A 19965-nucleotide genomic window follows, 5' to 3' on the forward strand; every position below is an offset into this window, starting at 1 on the left:
TTTGGAATGCTTGTGTTGATGTTAGAAGTGCCTTGGTCAAAATTTATATACCATATATTTTTATGCAGATATTGTTGGCTGAGACCTCACAGGATTGCCAGGGATAACAGGAAGGGGATTTGTGTATGCACATATGTATCTAATTGCATATTTCTATAGGTGGCAATATGGGATTTTTTTCTCAGCAGCGGATAAAGCATTTTTTCCCCTAAAAAAGGCGGAAGGGAAGAAAAGAGTTAAATTTCATTTTATTTTCTGAACTGGTCCTCTTAATCCTCAGCCTGTCAGTAGTGTGCTTTTAAAAGATCCACATGTTAATGTTACAGGCAGATGTGGAAGATGAAGTTGAAGGGATCCAACTGAGATGTTCTTGGGACCTGTCTGTTCAATAAAATTGTATAAAGTAGCTCAGTCATGAGGGACTGAAAGCCACATGACTATAGACTGGATTGATGGCTGATAACAAAATACTTGGATTTCCTCTCTTCTTCAGCAGGAAGAATTAATTGGAAGAAAACATTGGAAACAAACCTCTTTTGTGCTATCTAGAAACTAATGTGGGTCTTCCTTTTTCTAATTCTGTAGTCCCACTGTATCTTGTGGGAAACTGTTGCACAGTGGATTCAACTTTTCCCAGGAACTCTCAGGCAGATTGTGAAGTGAAGCAACCATTTCAATCAGACATTTAGGAACTCCGAAACTTCTCTTTCAAATGATTGTTTCCATCTGAATGGAAAGTTGTCCTCTTCCTGTTGTTTTGGTCACTGAACATAATGACATTGATATTTCCACCTAAGGCAGGGGTAGGCAACCTTGGCTCTTTTATGACTTGTGGACTCCATGCTGGCTCAGGAATTCTGGGAGTTGAAGTCCACGAGTCATAAAAGAGCCAAGGTTGCCTACCCCTGACCTAAAGGAAGTAATGGAAAGGAGGTGTAGGGGGCGTAAACACACCAAAGCATTAAGTCGTCCAGGAAACACAAGTGATGGCTCTCCCCTTCTTTTATCTTCATGATAACCCAGTGGTTCAGGCTAAGCGAAGAGATAGTGAATGACCTAAGATTAATAGGTGAGCTTCATGGAAAGAAAAGCTTAGTTTTCTCTGCCCTAGGATGGGGCTCTAATCATTACTCAAAGGATTAGGGATCTGTAATAGGCAGCTGTTGCTTTAGCCATAGCATTTAAGAGCTTAACATAACCCTGTGTCCTATTAAGAATATCATATGCTGCTGGAATTTTGAGATTTGCGATTGAAGCTCAAAAGCATCTCTCTGAAATATGATCATAATCATTAACATCTATTTTTTGGGGGTGGGGAAGCCTTACCATTAGTAAAAGATAAATAGATACTGCAGAGAAAGATCTTGAAATCAAACCTCACAGAAGAGAGAGGATAAGAGAGGGGTTAAAGATCACACCTCTTCCCCAGTTCTGAAACAGGGGTGTATGATTTCTTTTTTATAGTAAAATTGTGACCTGCATATCCCACTTAACTGAAATCCTAGAACTAATGATACATTTTCAAAACCGAGATTTAAAAAATGTTTCTCATCACTTAGACGCTTAATTGCACCTTCTTTCACCAGTACCACTCTCAGCATTCGGTGAACTTCTTAAATATTCCAGTTAGGAAATAACAACATGATTTATTTTAAAAATGATTGAGTATAACATTTTCTGGGCACTCAAAAGCATTCAAAAACATTGTCCCTACATACAAAGAGGTATACAACCTGAAGTTGCAAAATAACAGATGAGCTTGGGCTCATCCATGAGAAATCTTCCGAAAGTCTTTCCAAATTATAATTTTATAATTTCAAAGTTATAATTTTATACTGTCAAAAATGACTAAGCTGTTTTGGTGCAGCAGTTAAGAACATAGGACTAGAAATTAGGAGACGGTAAGTTCTAGTCCAGGGGTAGGCAACCTTGGCTCTTTTATGACTTGTGGACTTCAACTCCCAGAATTCCTGAGTCAGCATGGCTGGTTCAGGAATTTTGGGTATTGAAGTCCACAAGTCATAAAAGAGCCAAGGTTACCTACCCTTGGACTAGTTCCACTTTAGGCACAAAACAAACTGGATGATTTTGGGTCAGTCCTCTCTCAGCCCTGTGAGGAAAGTAATGGCAAATCACTTTGGAAACTCTTGCCAGGAAACTTGCAAGCACTTCACCAGGCAGTTGCCAGGAAACAAGACTAATTGGAAGACATAAAAAAAAGGAAGAAGAGAAAAGTATTAAATATATTACCAGATAGAAATCATCTTCATTTTAGCCATTGTCTATCTACTGCAAGATGAAGGCCACTTCCGCATGTTTCCAACCTATGCTGACATTTACTGACCACAAAGATAGACCTTCTTTGGGATGATATGTCCCCAACCTGGTCTTTCAGATCTCTAAATAGCGTACTCATGACTTTTGCAGTTGAGTTCATCCACCTTGCTATTAGTCCTCCTCTTCTCTTTCCTTCCAGCTTTCCCAGCGTCTGAAAAGTTCTGAGTCTTTGTGTAATGTGTCTAATGTGATAACTTGAGTCTGATTATTTGTGTCTGAAATAAAATTGCGGCTAGATTTGGTCTCTGATCCATTTGTTTGCTTTCTTGGCTACCTCCTATGGTACTCTCAAGTGTCTTGTCTGACCCTAACGTTCAAAAGCACCAATACCTTTTCTATTGTGCATCTTCAAATAGAACTTTTGTTTCCATAGAATATCACAGAGAAAACTGTTCAGCACATAGCTGAATATTTTTTTACAAGCCTTTGTTAGTATACTCTACCAAGTGCTTGCCTGAAGCATATTTCTTCCCTGTTGGTTCCTTTACAGATGGTAGTCAGTCCTAAAAAGCAGACTCTATCCTCCACTTAAGTTTCTTCATTGTCTTGAAATAAGGAGGGAATTCCATACTGTGAGAGGTGGAACAGCTGGCCTCTTGAAGTTGTGAGTGTCCCATCACTGAAGGTTTTCAAAGATTGGACAGCCATTTGTCTGGAAATTTGTCTGAGGATTCCTGCCCTGGGTAGGTTTGACTACAAGACCTCCAAGGCCCCTTTGAACCCTATGGTTTTATAATACTTAATTGCCCCACTGTGCTGCTTGATTTTAATTACTAGAGCTTGCAGACAGAGTAGTATCCATCAGCATAGTGCAGGTTATTTATGATTTTATGCTATATAATTGTTCCACTGTGCCACTTGATTTTAATTACTAAAGTTTGCAGACAGAGTAGTAGCATCAGCATAGTTTGGGTTATTTATGGTTTTTTCCCCCTGCAATTTTAAAATTGCACTCATCTTCTTCCAATCTAGCCTCTTTCAGAATATATTCACTATGTAGATTGAATGAATAAGGAGTATGGTATCTAGCTTTGTCTCACTAAGTCAAGCTGTTTTCTTCAGTTTTGTCCAAACTGTAGTTCTTATCCCATCTATAGATTTTCAAGAGGATATTGAGAAGTTCTGAGATTCTTATTTTCCTAAGAACATTCCACTTGGTCACAGTAGACCCAATCAAAGGCCTTTCTATACTCAAATAGGCATGTATTGACTTCTTTATGATATTCTTTGGATTACTCAATGTTTTAGCAGGCATCAGCAATAATGCCTCTTGTGCTTCAGTTTCATCTAAAAGAATATCTCCTTTTCCATGAGGATATCTAATAACTGTCAGATAATCCTAAGTGTTATCTTGCTTGCATACCAAATTGAGGATATTGTACAATAGTTTGCACACTGCTAAGTCTCTGTTGGTTTTGCTTTATAGATTAACCTCTTCCAATCTGTGATTCGTTTTCCAAATTTGCTGGAATAATTTGGTTAGAACCATTATTTACTGCTTTTATATCGCTTGCCATATTTATGTAGATATTCCATCAATTCCTGTAATCTTCCAACATGATCATGACTGGAGTAATGATTTAACTTCTAGGATTACAGATTCTTGCAAATAGGGAATATTTTCTAGGCTCACTTGGATGTTAACATTCCTATTGTATAGAATTTCACTTCTTTTTCTTTTTCCTTTTGAATCAGTTGCTGTCTGTCCATTAGCATATTTTAGCAAAACAGTATGAGGTTGGAACCTCCATCTGAGTTTGGAGAACTTTTGGAAGACTTCCCTTATTTTTCCATGTCTGGCTCCAGCTTTGATGTCTTTACAGATGTCATTGTAATACCGTTTCTTGTCTCTTCCAACAGCTCTCTGAGATTTTTTTTGTTACCATATATACAGTGAAGGAAAAAAGTATTTGATTCCCTGCTGATTTTGTACGTTTGCCCACTGACAAAGAAACGATCAGTCTATAATTTTAATGGTAGGTTTATTTTAACAGTGAGAGACAGAATAACAACAACAAAAAAATCCAGAAAAACACATTGTCCTCTCCTGTGCAGTATGAAATTATGACTTTGCTGTTACCAGTAAAGTAACAATCCACCTCCAGCATCTTCTTATTTTGCTGCTACCCAATCTAGATACCTGCTTGCTTTAGCTGGGCAGCAAAGATGACCTTAGGTGACCCTGCTGGCAGGATGTGCTCTTGGCATTTACTCACATCCAGCCATGATGAAACAACAACCAAGATGGAGTAGTGATGGGCAGCATATTAAGTATATGCACTTTATATTCTGTGTAAATACAAATCATTTTAGTTTTCTTTCTTATTCCTTCCAACTTTGGGTCATGGGCTCAGACCCTTTTTTTTTTTTTTTTTTTTGCATTTGACATGATCCCTAAAAATCAAGAGCAGCCTTTGGCTCAGGGAAGGTTCTATATCCATGATCAGTCCCCAAAGAAAATTGAGGTTGATGTCCCTTAATTCTGAATCCCAAGGATTTTTCATGACAGGTTTTTGTTTTGTTTTTTTGTTTTTCACTGCTGTTTCAGAAAGTAGTGAATTTGTTGCAATATGTCCTCCCAAATGTGCCTACCCATACACACAAACCAAAACAGCATTGAACACTTGTGTGTCTCTGGCATTATGAAGCTAAATTATGGCTCAACAATTACATCTTGTGGCATGAAATTTTGATTTTGGAGTTTATTTAATATCTCTTTTACCATAGAGAAATTTTCATAGAAAGAAGCTTAACGGCGACTTTGGTATCAAGATGAAAGAAACTTGGAACAACATTCTCTAAAATAAGCTTTACTCTCAATTTCCAAGGACTCCTTTGTTCTTTTTATATTTTTTTGATGTTCCCACATAGTTTGGGGTTTCTTAAATGTACAAATAGAATAATTTTAATTGCTTTGCCATTATATAATTCCAAAAAAAATGGAATGCATGATACAGTCATTATACAAAGTTGCATTCACTATGTAAAAAGATGTTGAGACTCTAGAAAGAGTGCAGAGAAGAGCAACAAAGATGATTAGGGGACTGGAGGCTAAAACATATAAGGAAGGGTTGCTGGAATTGGGTATGTCTAGTTTAATGAAGAGAAGGACGAGGGGGGACATGATAGCAGTGTTCCAATATCTCAGGGGCTGCCACAAAGAAGAGGGAGTCAAGCTATTTTCAAAGCACCTGAAGGCAGGACAAGAAGCAACGGGTGGAAACTAACCAAAGAGAGAAGCAACCTAGAACTAAGGAGAAACTTTCTGACAGTCAGAACAATTAACCAGTGGAACAACCTGCCTCCAGAAGCGGTGAATGCTCCAACACTGGAAGTTTTTAAGAAGAGACTGGATAGCCATTTGTCTGAAATGATATAGGGTTTCCTGCCTGAGTAGGGGGTTGGACTAGATGAATTCCAAGGTCCCTTCCAACTTTTTTATTATTATTATTATTATTATTATTATTATTATTATTATTATTATTATTATTATTATTATTATTATTATATTTTCAGACTTTGCTGGGAAAGAAAATCCTCAGTTTAAGCAGGGATGCTCTCAACATTTTCTAGAAAAACTTGCATTTGAATTTTTAGTAGTATGGCTGGGATTTTCCTTCTGCATGGGCCATGATAAAAAAATAAGTATTCTTTCATCTAATTTACATAGACATTAACTATATATTAAAAATATTAAGATAATTACACTTACGAATGCAATAATCTCCTTTGGTCACGTTAAAACTTGCAGCTAGAGAATAAACGGGTTACTACGACCACCTGAAATCACAAATGAAGTCATGATTTCATTGGAGTCAGGATAGGAAAGACATAAAGGCATAAAAGATCAGCTGCACATATGAAAGTCCAATTAAACTGATTTATTGCTACTCATGCCTACGCAGCAGAAGATTATGCTCAACTAACAGCACCTGTTTGTAGTTAAATAAGCGTCAACAGAATTCAGGGGTGAGTGACTTAGTTCACCTGTGGCTATGTAGGGATTCTAGGCTGATCCCTCTTTTAACTCTGCTCCCAGATTCTGCCACTTCTTTCCCTACACTTTTAATGATTACATGTTTACCTGGATACCACAGAGGATTTCATACTTCCTAATCCTGCTACTGGCCTCTAGGAGAAAGGTCCAGTGCAAGATTGAACCACATTTCCCTGCCTGGGTGGGTAAAGGAGGTGGCAGAGCCTACAGCAGGTGTGGACCCACTTGGCCTGCACAAGCCTGATCAGCACAACCCTCCCTCCCAAGCTACTTGTGACCCCCAACAGTTCCCAACTCCAAATTTGAGAACTTCTGGCCTGGATGTTTAATAGTTTCACTTTTGCATGAATATCGCACAGAGGGTGATCAGAACTGGTAGTAAACGAAATACAGTTAGTTCTCGACTTAGGATCACAACTGAGCCCAACATTTCTGTTGCTCAAGGAAACATTTGTTAAGTGAGTTTTGCCTCATTTTACGACTTTTCTTGCCACAGTTAAGTGAATCACCACAGTTGGTAAGTTAGTAACACGGTTGTTAAATGAATTGGGTTTCCCAGTTGACTCTGCTTGTCAGAATGTGGCAAAAGTGATGACATGACCTTGGGACATTGCAATTATCATAAATATGAGTCAGTTGCCAAGCACCTGAATTTTGATCAGGTGACCATGGGGATGCTGCAACAGTTGTAAGTGTGAAAAATGTTGATAAGCAGTGGTGGGATTCAGCCGGTTCACACCAGTTCAGCAGAACCAGTAGCTAATTTTTTGTTGCCCAGGCCCAGAATGGGCTTCTGGAAGCGGCATCCACACAGAGCACCGGTTGTTCACATATTTGAATCCCACCACCGGTCATAAGTCACTTTTTTCAGTGTTGTTGTAACTTTGAACAGTCACTAAATGAACTGTTGTAAGTCAAGGATTACCTGTCTACCTATATGGTTTAAACCAGTGGTTCTCAACCTGTGGGTCGGTACCCCATTTGGGGTCGATCGACCATTTCACGGGGGTCGCCAAGCAAGGCTGTCCGCCATTTTTTTTGTCTGCCATTTTTTTTGTCCGCCATTTTTCCCCTTTTCTGGCAGGTGCCTTACCTCCCTTGGGCTGGGCTAGCTGGTGGTCGGCCTGCTCTGTCTCTGCCGCTTGCCAGCTACGCCTCGGCCGGCGTAGGGGGCGGAACCACGCATGCGCGGCGCTCCCGGGCAGGGAAAGTCCTCGACTTACGACCGGTTGGGTAGTCCTCGACTTACGACTGGTTTAGTCCTCGACTTATGACTGGTTGGGGTCGCGGCATTAAAAAGGTTGAGAACCACTGGTTTAAACAGTGAGGTGGGAGAAGATCAGTTATCACAAGATAACTTGAATGGCTGATTTTATAATTGCTGGGGAATAGATGGAGTTAGAAATGGACTCTATTTATAAAAAGTGTTTTGTAAACATTACAAATTATTCTGGAGGCCTCCTGTAATCCAGTTAGCATAGGAAGGTTAATTTCTTCTTTAGTATCCCTTGTTAAGAATATTGGCAACACCTGAACTTGTTTTCAGGAGAAAGGTTAGAATGCCCAGGCAAAGAAATAACATTTGCACAAATTTTGCATAAATGCAATCATTTGCTAAAGGAAAAAAACGTAGGGAAATTATTCATTTGGAACCTAAACCTAAGCTCAAGCAAATCTGAGCTAGAGAACCAAAATACTTATTTACTCCCTTTTGCAAAAATACGTTTTACAAAATTATAAATTGGGGACTAGAATGAATTAACTTCTTATCCAAATAGTCTTCAAATATAGTTTTTCTTCTGAGCTTCAAAATGACCAGGGAGAAATCCACTGGAGTTAATGCAATCTTATTCTAAATAGATGTATATAGGAAATACATTATATATTAGTATGATGTGGCTTTGGCTGTATTAGCCATAACTATTTTGATGTTATGCTTGCAAAGAGTGGGAAAGGGACCAAAATACATTAATATTATCCTGAAACAAAATCTTTCAAGGATGTTAACCTTGTTTAGGATTTAAGATTAACAGAGGATTACAAAGAAGTGTTGACTGAAGGAACAGGAACCACGACTTCCCTTGGCAGCTAAGGGCTGTTGAGCAGCTGTTGTGTTCCAAGTGCCCTTTGGAGAGAGATGCTAAAGCAGGCCCAAGGCTCTGGAACAGTGGCCAACCCTGTTTAGCAGCAGCCCATGCAAAGCTTGCTAATCTCCATGGCAGTGTCTCCTTGTCTAAATTCATTAGATATTCCTTTTCACATGATGAATCAGGCCAACATGATTTTCGTACCAAGAGGAGGTTCAGAAATTTTCCTGAAGCAGGAAAGTACAATCAGTAAGGGGTAGACTCTTCTATAATCTCCTCAGAACAAGAAAAGAAGCACCTATTATGTGAAAAAATGGAGAAATAATGCCCTCTCTAGTTGCTGATGCCCTTCGCTGGAATTGTAGTCTTGTAAGTGCCTCTCGGAGGGACAGCATTCCCAGATTTTGGTTTTATTAATTGTGTATCGAAGGGCAATATTATTTTGTGATCCTTTAAACACATTTCTTTGGGCAAAGACATTCAGTACCCTGTTTTTAAATAATAGATCAATGCTTGCATTGATTGAATTCTGGAAAAAAAAAACCTAAAGGTATGCAAGGATTGGATAAAAATGTAAGCCAACTGGTGCAAAAAGGCGTGGAGAAATTCATTTGCTTTATGAGACACCACCTGAAAAGTAAGGGATCAGATACTGAGAGGAATCTACAGCCTAATAAATAAATGCCCTTACAATTATTTTAGCTTCAATTAGGTATGTACTAGTTTCTGTATAGAGAAAAGGGATAGGTAGGAGTACTATTAGATACACCTAAAATACAGTAGTCCTTGTCTTAACAATCACAATTGAGCCCACAATTTCCATTGTTAAGAAAGACAATTGTTAAGTGAGTTTTAAGACCTGTTTTATGATCCTTCTTGCCACAGTTGTTAAGCGAATCACTCAGCTGTTAAGTTAGTAAGGTGGTTGTTAAGTGAATGTGGCTTCCCCATTGACCTTGTCAGAAGGTTGCAAACGGTGAACACATGACCTTGGGACACTGCATCCATCATAGATACATGCCAGTTGCCAAGCATCCAAATTTTGGTCACATGACCATGGGGGTGGTACAGTCATAAGTGTGAAAAACAGTCATAAGTCATTTTTTTCAGTACAGTTGTAATTTTAAATGGTGACTAAATGGATGGTTGTAAGTCAAGGATTATTGTAGTAGTAGTTGTTGTTATTTGCGAAGTCATGTCCGACCCATCGCGACCCCATGGACAACGTTCCTCCAGGCCTTCCTGTCCTCTACCATCTTCTTTATTGTAGGTATGGGGAACTTATTTTGAAAGAATTCCATATCACAAAGAGTAGAAGTTCCCTCTAATCTACTGCATATAAAAAATAAGAAGCTAACTTGGTTTTTAAAAAAGTTAGGATGGCAGAAATTTGTCGACCATCATTTGTACACCAGAACCTTATTATTTCTGACAAATAATTTTTCTCAGTTTTTCTTTTTGGACAATGAGAGTACCAGCTACCTGAAGCATTCAGAAGAATACTTTGTAATAATTTGTAAGAGATGTTTCCCACTTCTCCATTTGTGTCTTTTTCTTTTCTGCTCATATGCCAGCACTTTTCATTTCTCCACATTCACAGTTAGGTAATTTAAGGGCAATAGCTAATCAAAGCTCTTCACTATCTGTCAAGCCTATCTGAGATAAGCAATACATCATCTCCATAAAGTAATACGGAGGAGTTCCTATTTCCTGCCTTTACTGGAAAATTATTTTCTACACTCTGGGCTGGAACAATATCATTAATAAATAGATTAAATAGTAAAGGTGCAAGCATACTTGCTTGGTGGTCTTCTAGGGTGAACCTATCCTGAATTTGAATGTTCTTATATAAAGCCATAATCAAAATTAACAACCTTCTATTCAAATTCAACTGATCTAGCTTAATCCATGGTTTCTTTCTACCAATAAAATCAAAAGCTGCAAGACAATCCCCAAAGGAAACATACAATTTCCTGTCAGCATGTTTTGCGTACTTATTTATCACATGATCCAAAACAAAACCGTGATCACTCATTGAGTATCCTGCTCTAAACCCTGCCTGTTCTTCTCCACGCACATTTGGAAAGAAATAAATGTGCCATATTTTTAAATATATATTAACCCACCTACCTACCTACCGTATTTTCCAGCGTATAAGACGACTGGGCGTATAAGACGACCCCCAACTTTTCCAGTTAAAATATAGAGTTTGAGCGAGAGAGAGGGGGGGAGAGAAAACTTGATGAGTAATATGCCAAACCACATGTGTAAAGGAATAAAATAGAATACCCGTATTTTCCGACATGTAAGACGACTGGGCGTATAGGACGACCCCCGACTTTTGAGAAGATTTTCAGGGTTTAGAAAGTCGTCTTATACGCCGGAAAATATGGTACCTACCTATCATTCACATGTATGCAGAATGAGGCACCAGGAAAAACCTGGTACAACCTGACCCCCTCCCCCAAAAAAATTCATGGGGCTGTTGCTGTTATGTTCTATCAGTTATGTATGTATGTATGTATGTATGTATGTATGTATGTATGTACAGTATGATTGTATAGTGTTTGTGTATGTATATGTGTGTGTGTGTGTATATATAACATTTTTATATAAAATATACCATTTTTAGTCTTTTACTATTGGTTGCATTGTTTTGTTCTTATTTTGCAAGCTATCCAAGCCTTACAATGGAGGCAGCATAGATATCTTGTAAAGTTTAAAAAAAAAAACAAAACACTGCCCCTCCGACAGTTAACTTTTAAGACAAACGGACAAAGGAACAGAAAACCACCATAGAGAAGCTTTGTAGAGAAAAGCTTTCTCGTCTCTCTCAGACTGCCAGGACTCTTCGGGTCATTCAGTGGAACATATTCAGGGTAGATAAAAGCCAGTTTTTCTTAAAGGTAGTAGCTTTACAAGACTTCTAGACAAATTGACTGGGGGATGTTAAGCCCTTTTTTTTCCTGATCAAATATACATCTGTTCAGAAGTAAATGGTTGGGTAGAGTGGTAGGCAGAACCTGAAGCAAACCAGTACATGAGGAGATGCTGAAGCAGTGCAAACTCTGGACACTTTCTTTCTTCCTCGCTCTGTTTTTGATCCTGTTTTTCTCTCTCAAATATGTAGGTGTAGCAAAGGGATGGAATTCTCTTATTAGAAACTTGAGAGGATCTCTGTCATTTGAAATTAAGCTGAGGACCCACCTGAGAGATACGGATAGTTACGTGCTGCCCTGAGGGATAATTATATTCAACTCCTGTCTGATACTATAATATGTGTTACGCCATTTAAATTTCAGTATCTGATTTATTTCTGAATTCTTCTTGAGACCAGTCTACTTGAGGGAATCTCTCTTTCTATATGACCCTCCTGCTAATTGAGATCAACCTAAGGGTTTGCCTGTGCTTGCCACAAGCTAATAACTGCATTTTTATTTTTATTTTTGAGAAGAGCCTTCTCTGGTAGCCACCCCAGTTCTTTGGAACACATTTGCTGGTGAATTAAGAGATTGAACCTCTCTGATTACTTTCGAACAAGTTCGACGTGCTTTAAATTATTAATTTTAAGTACTGGTTATAAGAAGGATTTGGAGTTTTAAGTTTTGTTGTAAATCAATATGTTTTGTTTAATGAATCAAATGGTTCAGAATGTTTCCAGGATTTGTTCAACCACTCCTATCGCATCAGGTTTGCATTTAAACAATTTCTTTACTGTTGTGGTTATTGGTAAAACCTTTCTGCATTTCCCCTCCACCTTCCTCCTTAGTACAGTATCAAAGAGTTACACTTCTCTTTCTCTCCCTTATAAAAGGGGCTTTGTTCCTGTTACCCTATTCTGAAATATTTCCATTGGACTTCTGCAGTGTTTCCAGCACGTATCTCCCAACGTTCTCATTTTTTTTCAGTAGAGCAGATTCAGTTTGCCAAGCTACAGAAAGCCTTTTTCATTAGGAGTTCTTGAGAAGATGCCAGAGATATATTTGGATGTGGTCATAAAGTTAACTGCCATCCAAGGAGTTCCCACCAAAAGTGATGGAGCTCCATTCAGTTACTAGAATGTGTCCTTAAGCTACAGCTACACTTTGCTCCCTGGGGTGTTGCTTTTTGTGTCAGTCTAACACTTGCCTTAGCATGTTTTTGATGATTCATTAGCCAAAGGCCTTAATATCATTACTAACATCAGTCATGAGTCTACTCTTTTCACAGATACACACACACACACACACACACACACACTACTTTGAAAACGTTCATCAAATATTTTGATCAGCTACATACATGCATATACTTTCATAGCAACAGAGATATTGTTTCACATTAAGGAGTGAAGTTCTGTTGTTGCCAGAGACAAGGATAAAGTTCTGATAAGTGGGCCATTATATAATAGGCAGTGAAATAATTTTGTAATAACCCAAGAAAGGTATATGACAAGGCAGTTACAACAAATATCGTAGGGAGCTTGCTGGGAAGGGGGGGGGGCGAATAACTTGTGAAAAATGACCATTTTGTAGCTGGTCTTCCCCACCATGGTAATCATTTTAAGAACAGGTAAGTATCTCACACTAGTAATTTTGTGTTCATGTCTATCACCTATGTTCCCACAATGTCAAATGTTGTCGTGACCCTGAGATATGATCTAATCCCGATTAAAAAAAATAATCTTGCACTTTTGAGAGAAAAAGCAAGAACCACTGCTTTTAATGAAAAACAAATGATTGCTGCTTAATGTCCAGGTTCGATACTGTAACTCCCTGGATGAAGAGGAAAAGAGAGAACTCAAACTTTTCAGCAACCAGAGGAAGAGGGAGAACTTGGGCAGAGGCAATGTCCGGCCATTCCCCGTCACCATGACAGGAGCCATTTGCGAACAGGTAGAACACCTCCTCCTCCTCCTCCTCCTCCTCCTTCTTCTCCTTCTCCTCCCTCCTCCCTCCTCCTCTACTTCCTCTTCTTCCTCTTCCTCCTCCCCCTCCTACTACTACCATGACATGAAAGCGGCTATGTACTGTGAGATATGAAAAGCCATAGCAATACATTATGGCAGCAAAAGACTTACTCTTCCCTTTGACCTTGCAAAAAAATCTTACTCATTAAAAATATCCCCAAGGGTAGGAAAATTAGAGGTGTAGAGTTAGGGTGTGTGGCAGAGTGTTAGTTTAAGGCTGCTAATAGCCAGCTGCAAAAACAGTTTCTCTTGCATAATCCCTGGGGAAAAGGCTGCTTAGGGGGTGCATTGCTAGGCCAGAAAACCATTTGGAAGGCAAAGGAGAAAAGGAACGTGTACATCAGTTTGAGAAAGACTATTACACGTAGCATTATGCATCAGCATATGCAGAGGAGTGCTTTAGGTATCCTATGGAAACCAAACAGACTTTGTAGAGGAACCCTGAAACAAAATTGGGAGTGCAGGATACTGTTTTCCACATTTTTGCATTATGAATTGCAACACTGAGTGTTGACAGTTTGCATTTCAGATCTGATTAACGTGTTTATATTTAGCGGCAGCGTGGTAAAAAACCATGTAATAAGATCATTCCAAATCTTACTTTCAATACATAAGTTTCCAATTCCCAATCTGTGAAAAAAAAATATTAATCAAATATGTGCAATGATCCCTAGAGTGGATACCACAGTTTAAATTGCTAAGTATTTCCAAGCTATCGTCTCAGTAAATGTGCAGTGAGAAAGATATCAGAGGTTTTTCTCTGGAGGCCATTCATACCACCCGTCAAGAGTTGAATAAATTGCAGCGCTTCATGCCTTCTAGTACCTTCTGTTCCCAAGATGTAAATATTTAATGTTAAAAGTTCAACCCACAATCTGAGATTGAAAGTACTGCGGTTTTATTTATTCGCCACATGTAGAAATCTCTAACCTAAATCAGTTAGAGGCTGGATTCACACAACCCTGGTAACCAGATCAGTAGTTTGTTTTAACCTTAGATTATTTTTATTATTTTATTTTAGAGTTAGCACATTATGTGAACCCGGTCGACTTGGTTAATTCAATTTTCCAGGCAAATCCAGAAAGCAACTAGTTAATCACACGGTGTGAATTCTATCAGAATAGAATATAATTCTCCTACTTCTCCTCTTTTTGGGGGGAGGGAAATATGCTAGACCAAAAGGTGCTATTTCCAAAAGGCAAATAGACTTTCTTAATATTTTTTTTCCTTTGAAAACATTTCATTTCTCATCCAAGAAACTTCTTCAGTTCTTGGATGAGAAGCGAAAATTTTAAAAGGAAAAAAAAACATAAGACAGTCCAGTTGTCTTTTAGAAATAGCACCTTTGGGATAATCATGATCTGGATGATTGAGAATCTCCATGGAAATATGGTAGACAACTCTCAATTTTCTTGATTTTTGTATTAGATCAAAGGAAACCTATCCCAACATCCTCTCTAAGGGAAGAATAGCAGAATGGAGTCAGAATCTACCATTCTTGCTCCTGTTTGCTTGCTTCGAACTGCACCCGTATAGGAACAGGTTGAGGAGTGAAAAAGCATTAATCATTTCATAGTAGATGGGAGCTGGAAAGACCTTCTGCAGTCTGTCACAATTGCTTTTGTACCACCACAATCCCTATAATACTGTAATTGGAGAGAGGCTTGACTTGTGAATAACTAGAAGAGAAATTTGCTGATTTTTATCAGTGCTTCAATTCAGCTTTTTTTCAGATGCTATCATTATTCAATGTTTCCCGCCTGGAAGAATTGTCAGAGAAGGGCCCTCTTTAATTTTTATATTTATCTTAACAGTGTGGAGGCCAAATCAATGGAGGCGACATAGCCGTCTTTGCATCCAGAGCAGGCCATGGGGTGTGCTGGCATCCATCATGCTTTATATGTAGCGTTTGCAATGAGCTGTTGGTGGATCTTATCTATTTCTATCAAGAAGGGAAGATTTATTGTGGCCGGCACCATGCAGAATGCCTCAAACCTCGGTGTGCAGCCTGTGATGAGGTAAGACCAGTCAGGCATATTCGGTACTGGGAAAGGGGGCTTGAATAAGTGGGTAAATCATGTCAGGGATCATGTGTTAGGCAGTAAATCAGTCTAGGCTTCCAGATTTGCCTTGCCAGTTTATCTTTGCATCTTGTGGTTTGCAAATGATGAAATGTCTTAGAGCTGCTCTACATATCAGCCGCGGTAGACGCTTTTGGTTCTGACAGCCCATCCAAGTTTTCATTGCTGAACAGCCCTCCACCCCCACCCTGCTGGTGCCTGGCCCTGTTCTTCTTATATAAGGTAAGACTCCCACTGCTAACCACTCCTCTCTGGAACAGCCATTGCTCTCAAATAATAAAAACATAATTGAACCCGTTGCTTTTCTCCCCCCCCCCTTCTATAGCTGCCTGTCTGCAGGTGGGAGGTGAAAGAGCAGGGAGAATTGCAGTACATTTGGATGAACTTTCTAAAATAAATTTTGGAAAAAAGAGTTAATTGTACTCCCATTTTATTACTGGAGTGTACTACAATAGCTTCATATCCTGGTTATTCTCAAATGATGCGACTGGAAGTTCAAACCTGTTGAGATAACAGACTGTCACAAAAGATTCCCCTTGCAACTACTGCTTGTGAAATAGCAATAGCACTTATATACCGCCCCATAGCGCTTTATAGCACTCTCTGGGAGGTTTACATTATCAGCATATTGGCCCCAATAATCTGGCTCCTTATTTTAAGATCCCAGGAAGGATGGAAGGCTGAGTCAACCTTGAGCTCCTCCTGTCAGGATCGAACTATAGGCTGTGGGGGCAAAACCTGAAAAGAAACCCCTGACATATGTCTGCAGTATAACATAAGCATTTAAGGAAATTATGCACTGTTGCTGTAGTGCCATAACTTGAGAAGATACAGCTTCTGCTACACATACACAGCTATGAACCGAGAGAACAAAATGGTGTCTTGGTTACGATGCAAAACAAGCCACTGAGAAGACATGAATTCATTTGTTTATCAAATTTCTCACACAAAATATCTCACACGAAGGAACACTGGGCAACGTACAAGAATTACAACAATAAATATATAAAAACACTTATTAAAAAAACATGTCTGGAGAAGAAAAATGTAGGTAGTGTGGCTTGTCTACATTTAAAACTTTCTCCCTAAAATAAAGAGCCTGTGTTCTTTATTGGATTCATGAATTGATGCAGAAGCTGATAGAACTTTGTGTTTGATGCCTGCTGGAAGTTCTTTTAGGGTACTAAAAGTAACAAGAATGTTGCTTCCTCCTGTGTCTTTTTAGATAGGAAGCAGAGCAATTGTTAACAATGTGGGACAGGCTATTTGTGCATGCTGATCTTTGCAGGGTGCTTCGGTTTTACCACCATTCATTAGAGTTTTACAATTAAGATTTTGGATGAGTATTTGTGTTTATCTGCCTGCCTGCCTGCCTGCCTGCCTTTTCTTTCTGTGAATCTCTACACTGAACATCTTGGCAAATGTTCTTTTAATTATCTTTCCCCAAATCAATCAACTAACTAGCATATGGAATGCGTGGATGGCTATTGTTCACTTTCTCTTAGTTTTCTCTTTATTTCCCATGTTTTTCCTAGGAAGTGTATCACCATAGTCTTGTTTTCGTACATCTTTTATCTGCTTTCCTGGGAGCAACATAAGGCTAGGTGTGGCCTAGATCTATCTGTCATCTTTTCTTCGTCTGTTTCACAAAAATTCTTTGAAGCTTTAACAAAGCTCTTTTGTAAATCCAGAATAGAAAAATTATCCAGGTCACTCTCTTGTTATTTGTATATCACTTTTCATTATTAAAACATCAGCTGCTTTCTTTAGTACGTCCAGTGTAATATCCATGTCATTTTCTTACAGAAATCCACATTAATTCCTTTGCGTTCCCTCCAGTGACAATGTTTAAAGTTGTACTTAAAAAAAAAAAGAATTCAAAACAAAAGCGTTTTCCAACACAAAGGATTCTTTGTAATTATTTACAAAATCTTACTTCAAATTTTTTTGGACCCTCGATCCATTTGTAATTTTTTAAGATCAGAGTTTTTAATCATCGTTTTGCTGTTTATTCCACCTCACACACACACACCCAATAATTTAAATCCTTAAACTTATATTTAAAACTTATTTCGCTAAAGATTGAAGGTTAACTAATTTACCTGAAAATCAGTTAACAAGCAATTTCCAAAAGTGATTAGAAAAGGAGGTATGCAATCTTAATGTCCTTTCAAAGGGTGCCAACAGCAGTTTGAGCAAGATGGCTATTCCCTCATTGGTTTTAAATGGGGAGAGACCACAGTCATGCAGTCTCCTCTCAAGGAATAGCTGTCTGGAGCACTTGTGGGTGACCTCAAGACCTCTCCTTATCTAGAGAGGAATTATCAAAAAGCCCGTGTAGTCACCAGCTCTTCATTCCCTCACGGTCGTCCTTTCTTTAGCGGAACCATCTTTCAGTTCACCATTTCTTCCCCAGAAGTTGCAGCCTCTTGTTTCTTTGGGTGATCAAATAGATATCTCTAAACTCTAAATACCCAACAGTCAGGGTACACAAGCTTACATGTAGTCATCACAACTAATAACCATTGGTGGTTTAATGATAGAAAAAAATGCCTATAATACAAAATGCCCTTTATCATATGGAGTTGTGTGCTGACATTAGCAAGGGCCAAATTTAGAGTTACATCTATGCAAAAGGTCCAATCAGAGAAAGCTCTCTGGCTTTGACATTTGGTCTTGAATTTCTCATTTCAAAATGCAGTTCCCTATTAATCACACAGCAGTGGTCCTCATTAGCCTGCAATTGCAAATGCTTGAGTCCCCCCCGTCTCTCCCCCCCCCCCCCGCCTGCCTTGGAGATGTATAAGCCCTAACCACAGTCAGGGCTTGTATCCTGGGAAGTCCATCTTGGTCTTTTCTTATTACAGGAGCATGTTTTCTACGTTCCATTTGCTAAACAAGGAATATGCCATTTCAAGTTAAATGTTATCCTTGAACCATATATATATATATAGCCATTTCCACAGCAACTACATAATCTGTTTATGCTGCAGAGGCAGAAAAAGAAGCCGAGACAGAAGAGTCTTGAGGCAGCCCAACTGTGAAAAAAACACGTCAAATAGATGACAGGAGATCAAGGTCTGCAGAAGCAAATAATAAATTTGATAGTTTTACGGAGGAATCATTGAGCCTGATATTTGTCCTTCTATAGCTGTCTGGTACAGCAACCAAACAGCACAGATGCAGATTCCAACAGATGGTTAGAACTGCAGAAAGAACAATTGCAAACAGCCTGCCTTCCATAGAAAACCTGTATATTGCACAGGTCAGAAGAAGGGTGAAAAAATATCTACAGACCATTCACCTCCTGGATATAAACCGTTTCAGCTCTTCCCCACGGGACAGTGCTATAGGGCATTGACAAGATGGAAAACTAATCAAGGAGAGAAGCAACCTAGAACTAAGGAGAAATTTCCTGACAGTTAGAACAATTAATCAGTGGAACAACCTGCCTCCAGAAGTTGTGAATGCTCCAACACTGGAAGTTTTTAAGAAGAGACTGGATTACCATTTGTCTGAAATGGCATAGGGTTTCCTGCCTGAGCAGGGGTTGGACTAGATGACCTACAAGGTCCCTTCCAACTCTATTATTATTATTATTATTGTTGTTGTTGTTGTTATTATTATTATTATTATTTGTATACCAAAACAACTGTACACAGGGACAGTTTTTTTCATTTTGCTGAACACTTATTTCTCACAGTCCTGCCTAATGTCTTTGAATACTTACCCATGTACTGTGGCATTATTATTTATCCTTATTATCTTCTTTACTCCCCTCTTGTTGTTGTTGTTGTTGTTGTTGTTGTTATTATTATTATTATTATTATTATTATTATTATTATTATTATTATTATTATTATTATTATTATTATTCTTTGCTTGTACACTGAGAGCTTCTGTACCGGAGACAAATTCCTTGTGTGTCTAATCAATTTGAATTCTCAATCCAGTTCAATTCAATACATATAAACAAATCCTGAGTCCTCTTTTTGTCTTTTACAGATTATCTTTGCTGACGAATGCACAGAAGCGGAAGGAAGGCATTGGCACATGAAGCACTTTTGCTGTTTTGAATGTGAAACTGTGCTGGGCGGCCAGCGATACATCATGAAGGAAGGGCGTCCGTATTGCTGCAACTGCTTTGAGTCCTTGTATGCAGAGTACTGTGACACCTGCGCTCAGCACATCGGTAAGGGAGCCATTTAGAAATGCCACCTTTCGCTGCCAGTTGGCTGGTTTGAAATAGGAAAGGCTCAGCCCTTGATGTGAAAAAAGAACCACAGCTTTTGTGTGCAGAACCCAAAACGTGATAGGACCTGTCAATATACCGTTGCCTTATATTGTTGAAGGTGATGTGCGCCTGTAGGCTAGCGGTTGAAACTGTTTTGTTTTAAAAGTACATGACAGGCCCTGGCATTTGTCTCTGTCAAGCCTGCAGTAACTCCTTGGCAGATGTACCTAGCTGGGTCCGCAGTCTAGATGCTGGCACCATTGCTTTTGGCAGAGATCAGC

General features: G+C 38.9%; 1 protein-coding gene across 1 annotated transcript in view; it reads left to right on the forward strand.

Annotated features, from left to right (window-relative positions):
• LOC107294920 (prickle-like protein 2) overlaps positions 1–19965 on the forward strand; it is a 57670-nt gene that overhangs the window by 28863 nt on the left and 8842 nt on the right. Inside the window, 3 exon segments of the mRNA XM_015824188.1 lie at positions 13158–13295; positions 15184–15387; positions 19456–19642. Coding sequence (XP_015679674.1) covers positions 13158–13295; positions 15184–15387; positions 19456–19642 — 529 coding nt within the window.

This window comes from Protobothrops mucrosquamatus, unplaced genomic scaffold (genome assembly GCF_001527695.2).
Source record: "Protobothrops mucrosquamatus isolate PMUCROS unplaced genomic scaffold, P.Mucros_1.0 scaffold2154, whole genome shotgun sequence".
Classification (NCBI taxonomy): Eukaryota; Metazoa; Chordata; class Lepidosauria; order Squamata; family Viperidae; genus Protobothrops; species Protobothrops mucrosquamatus.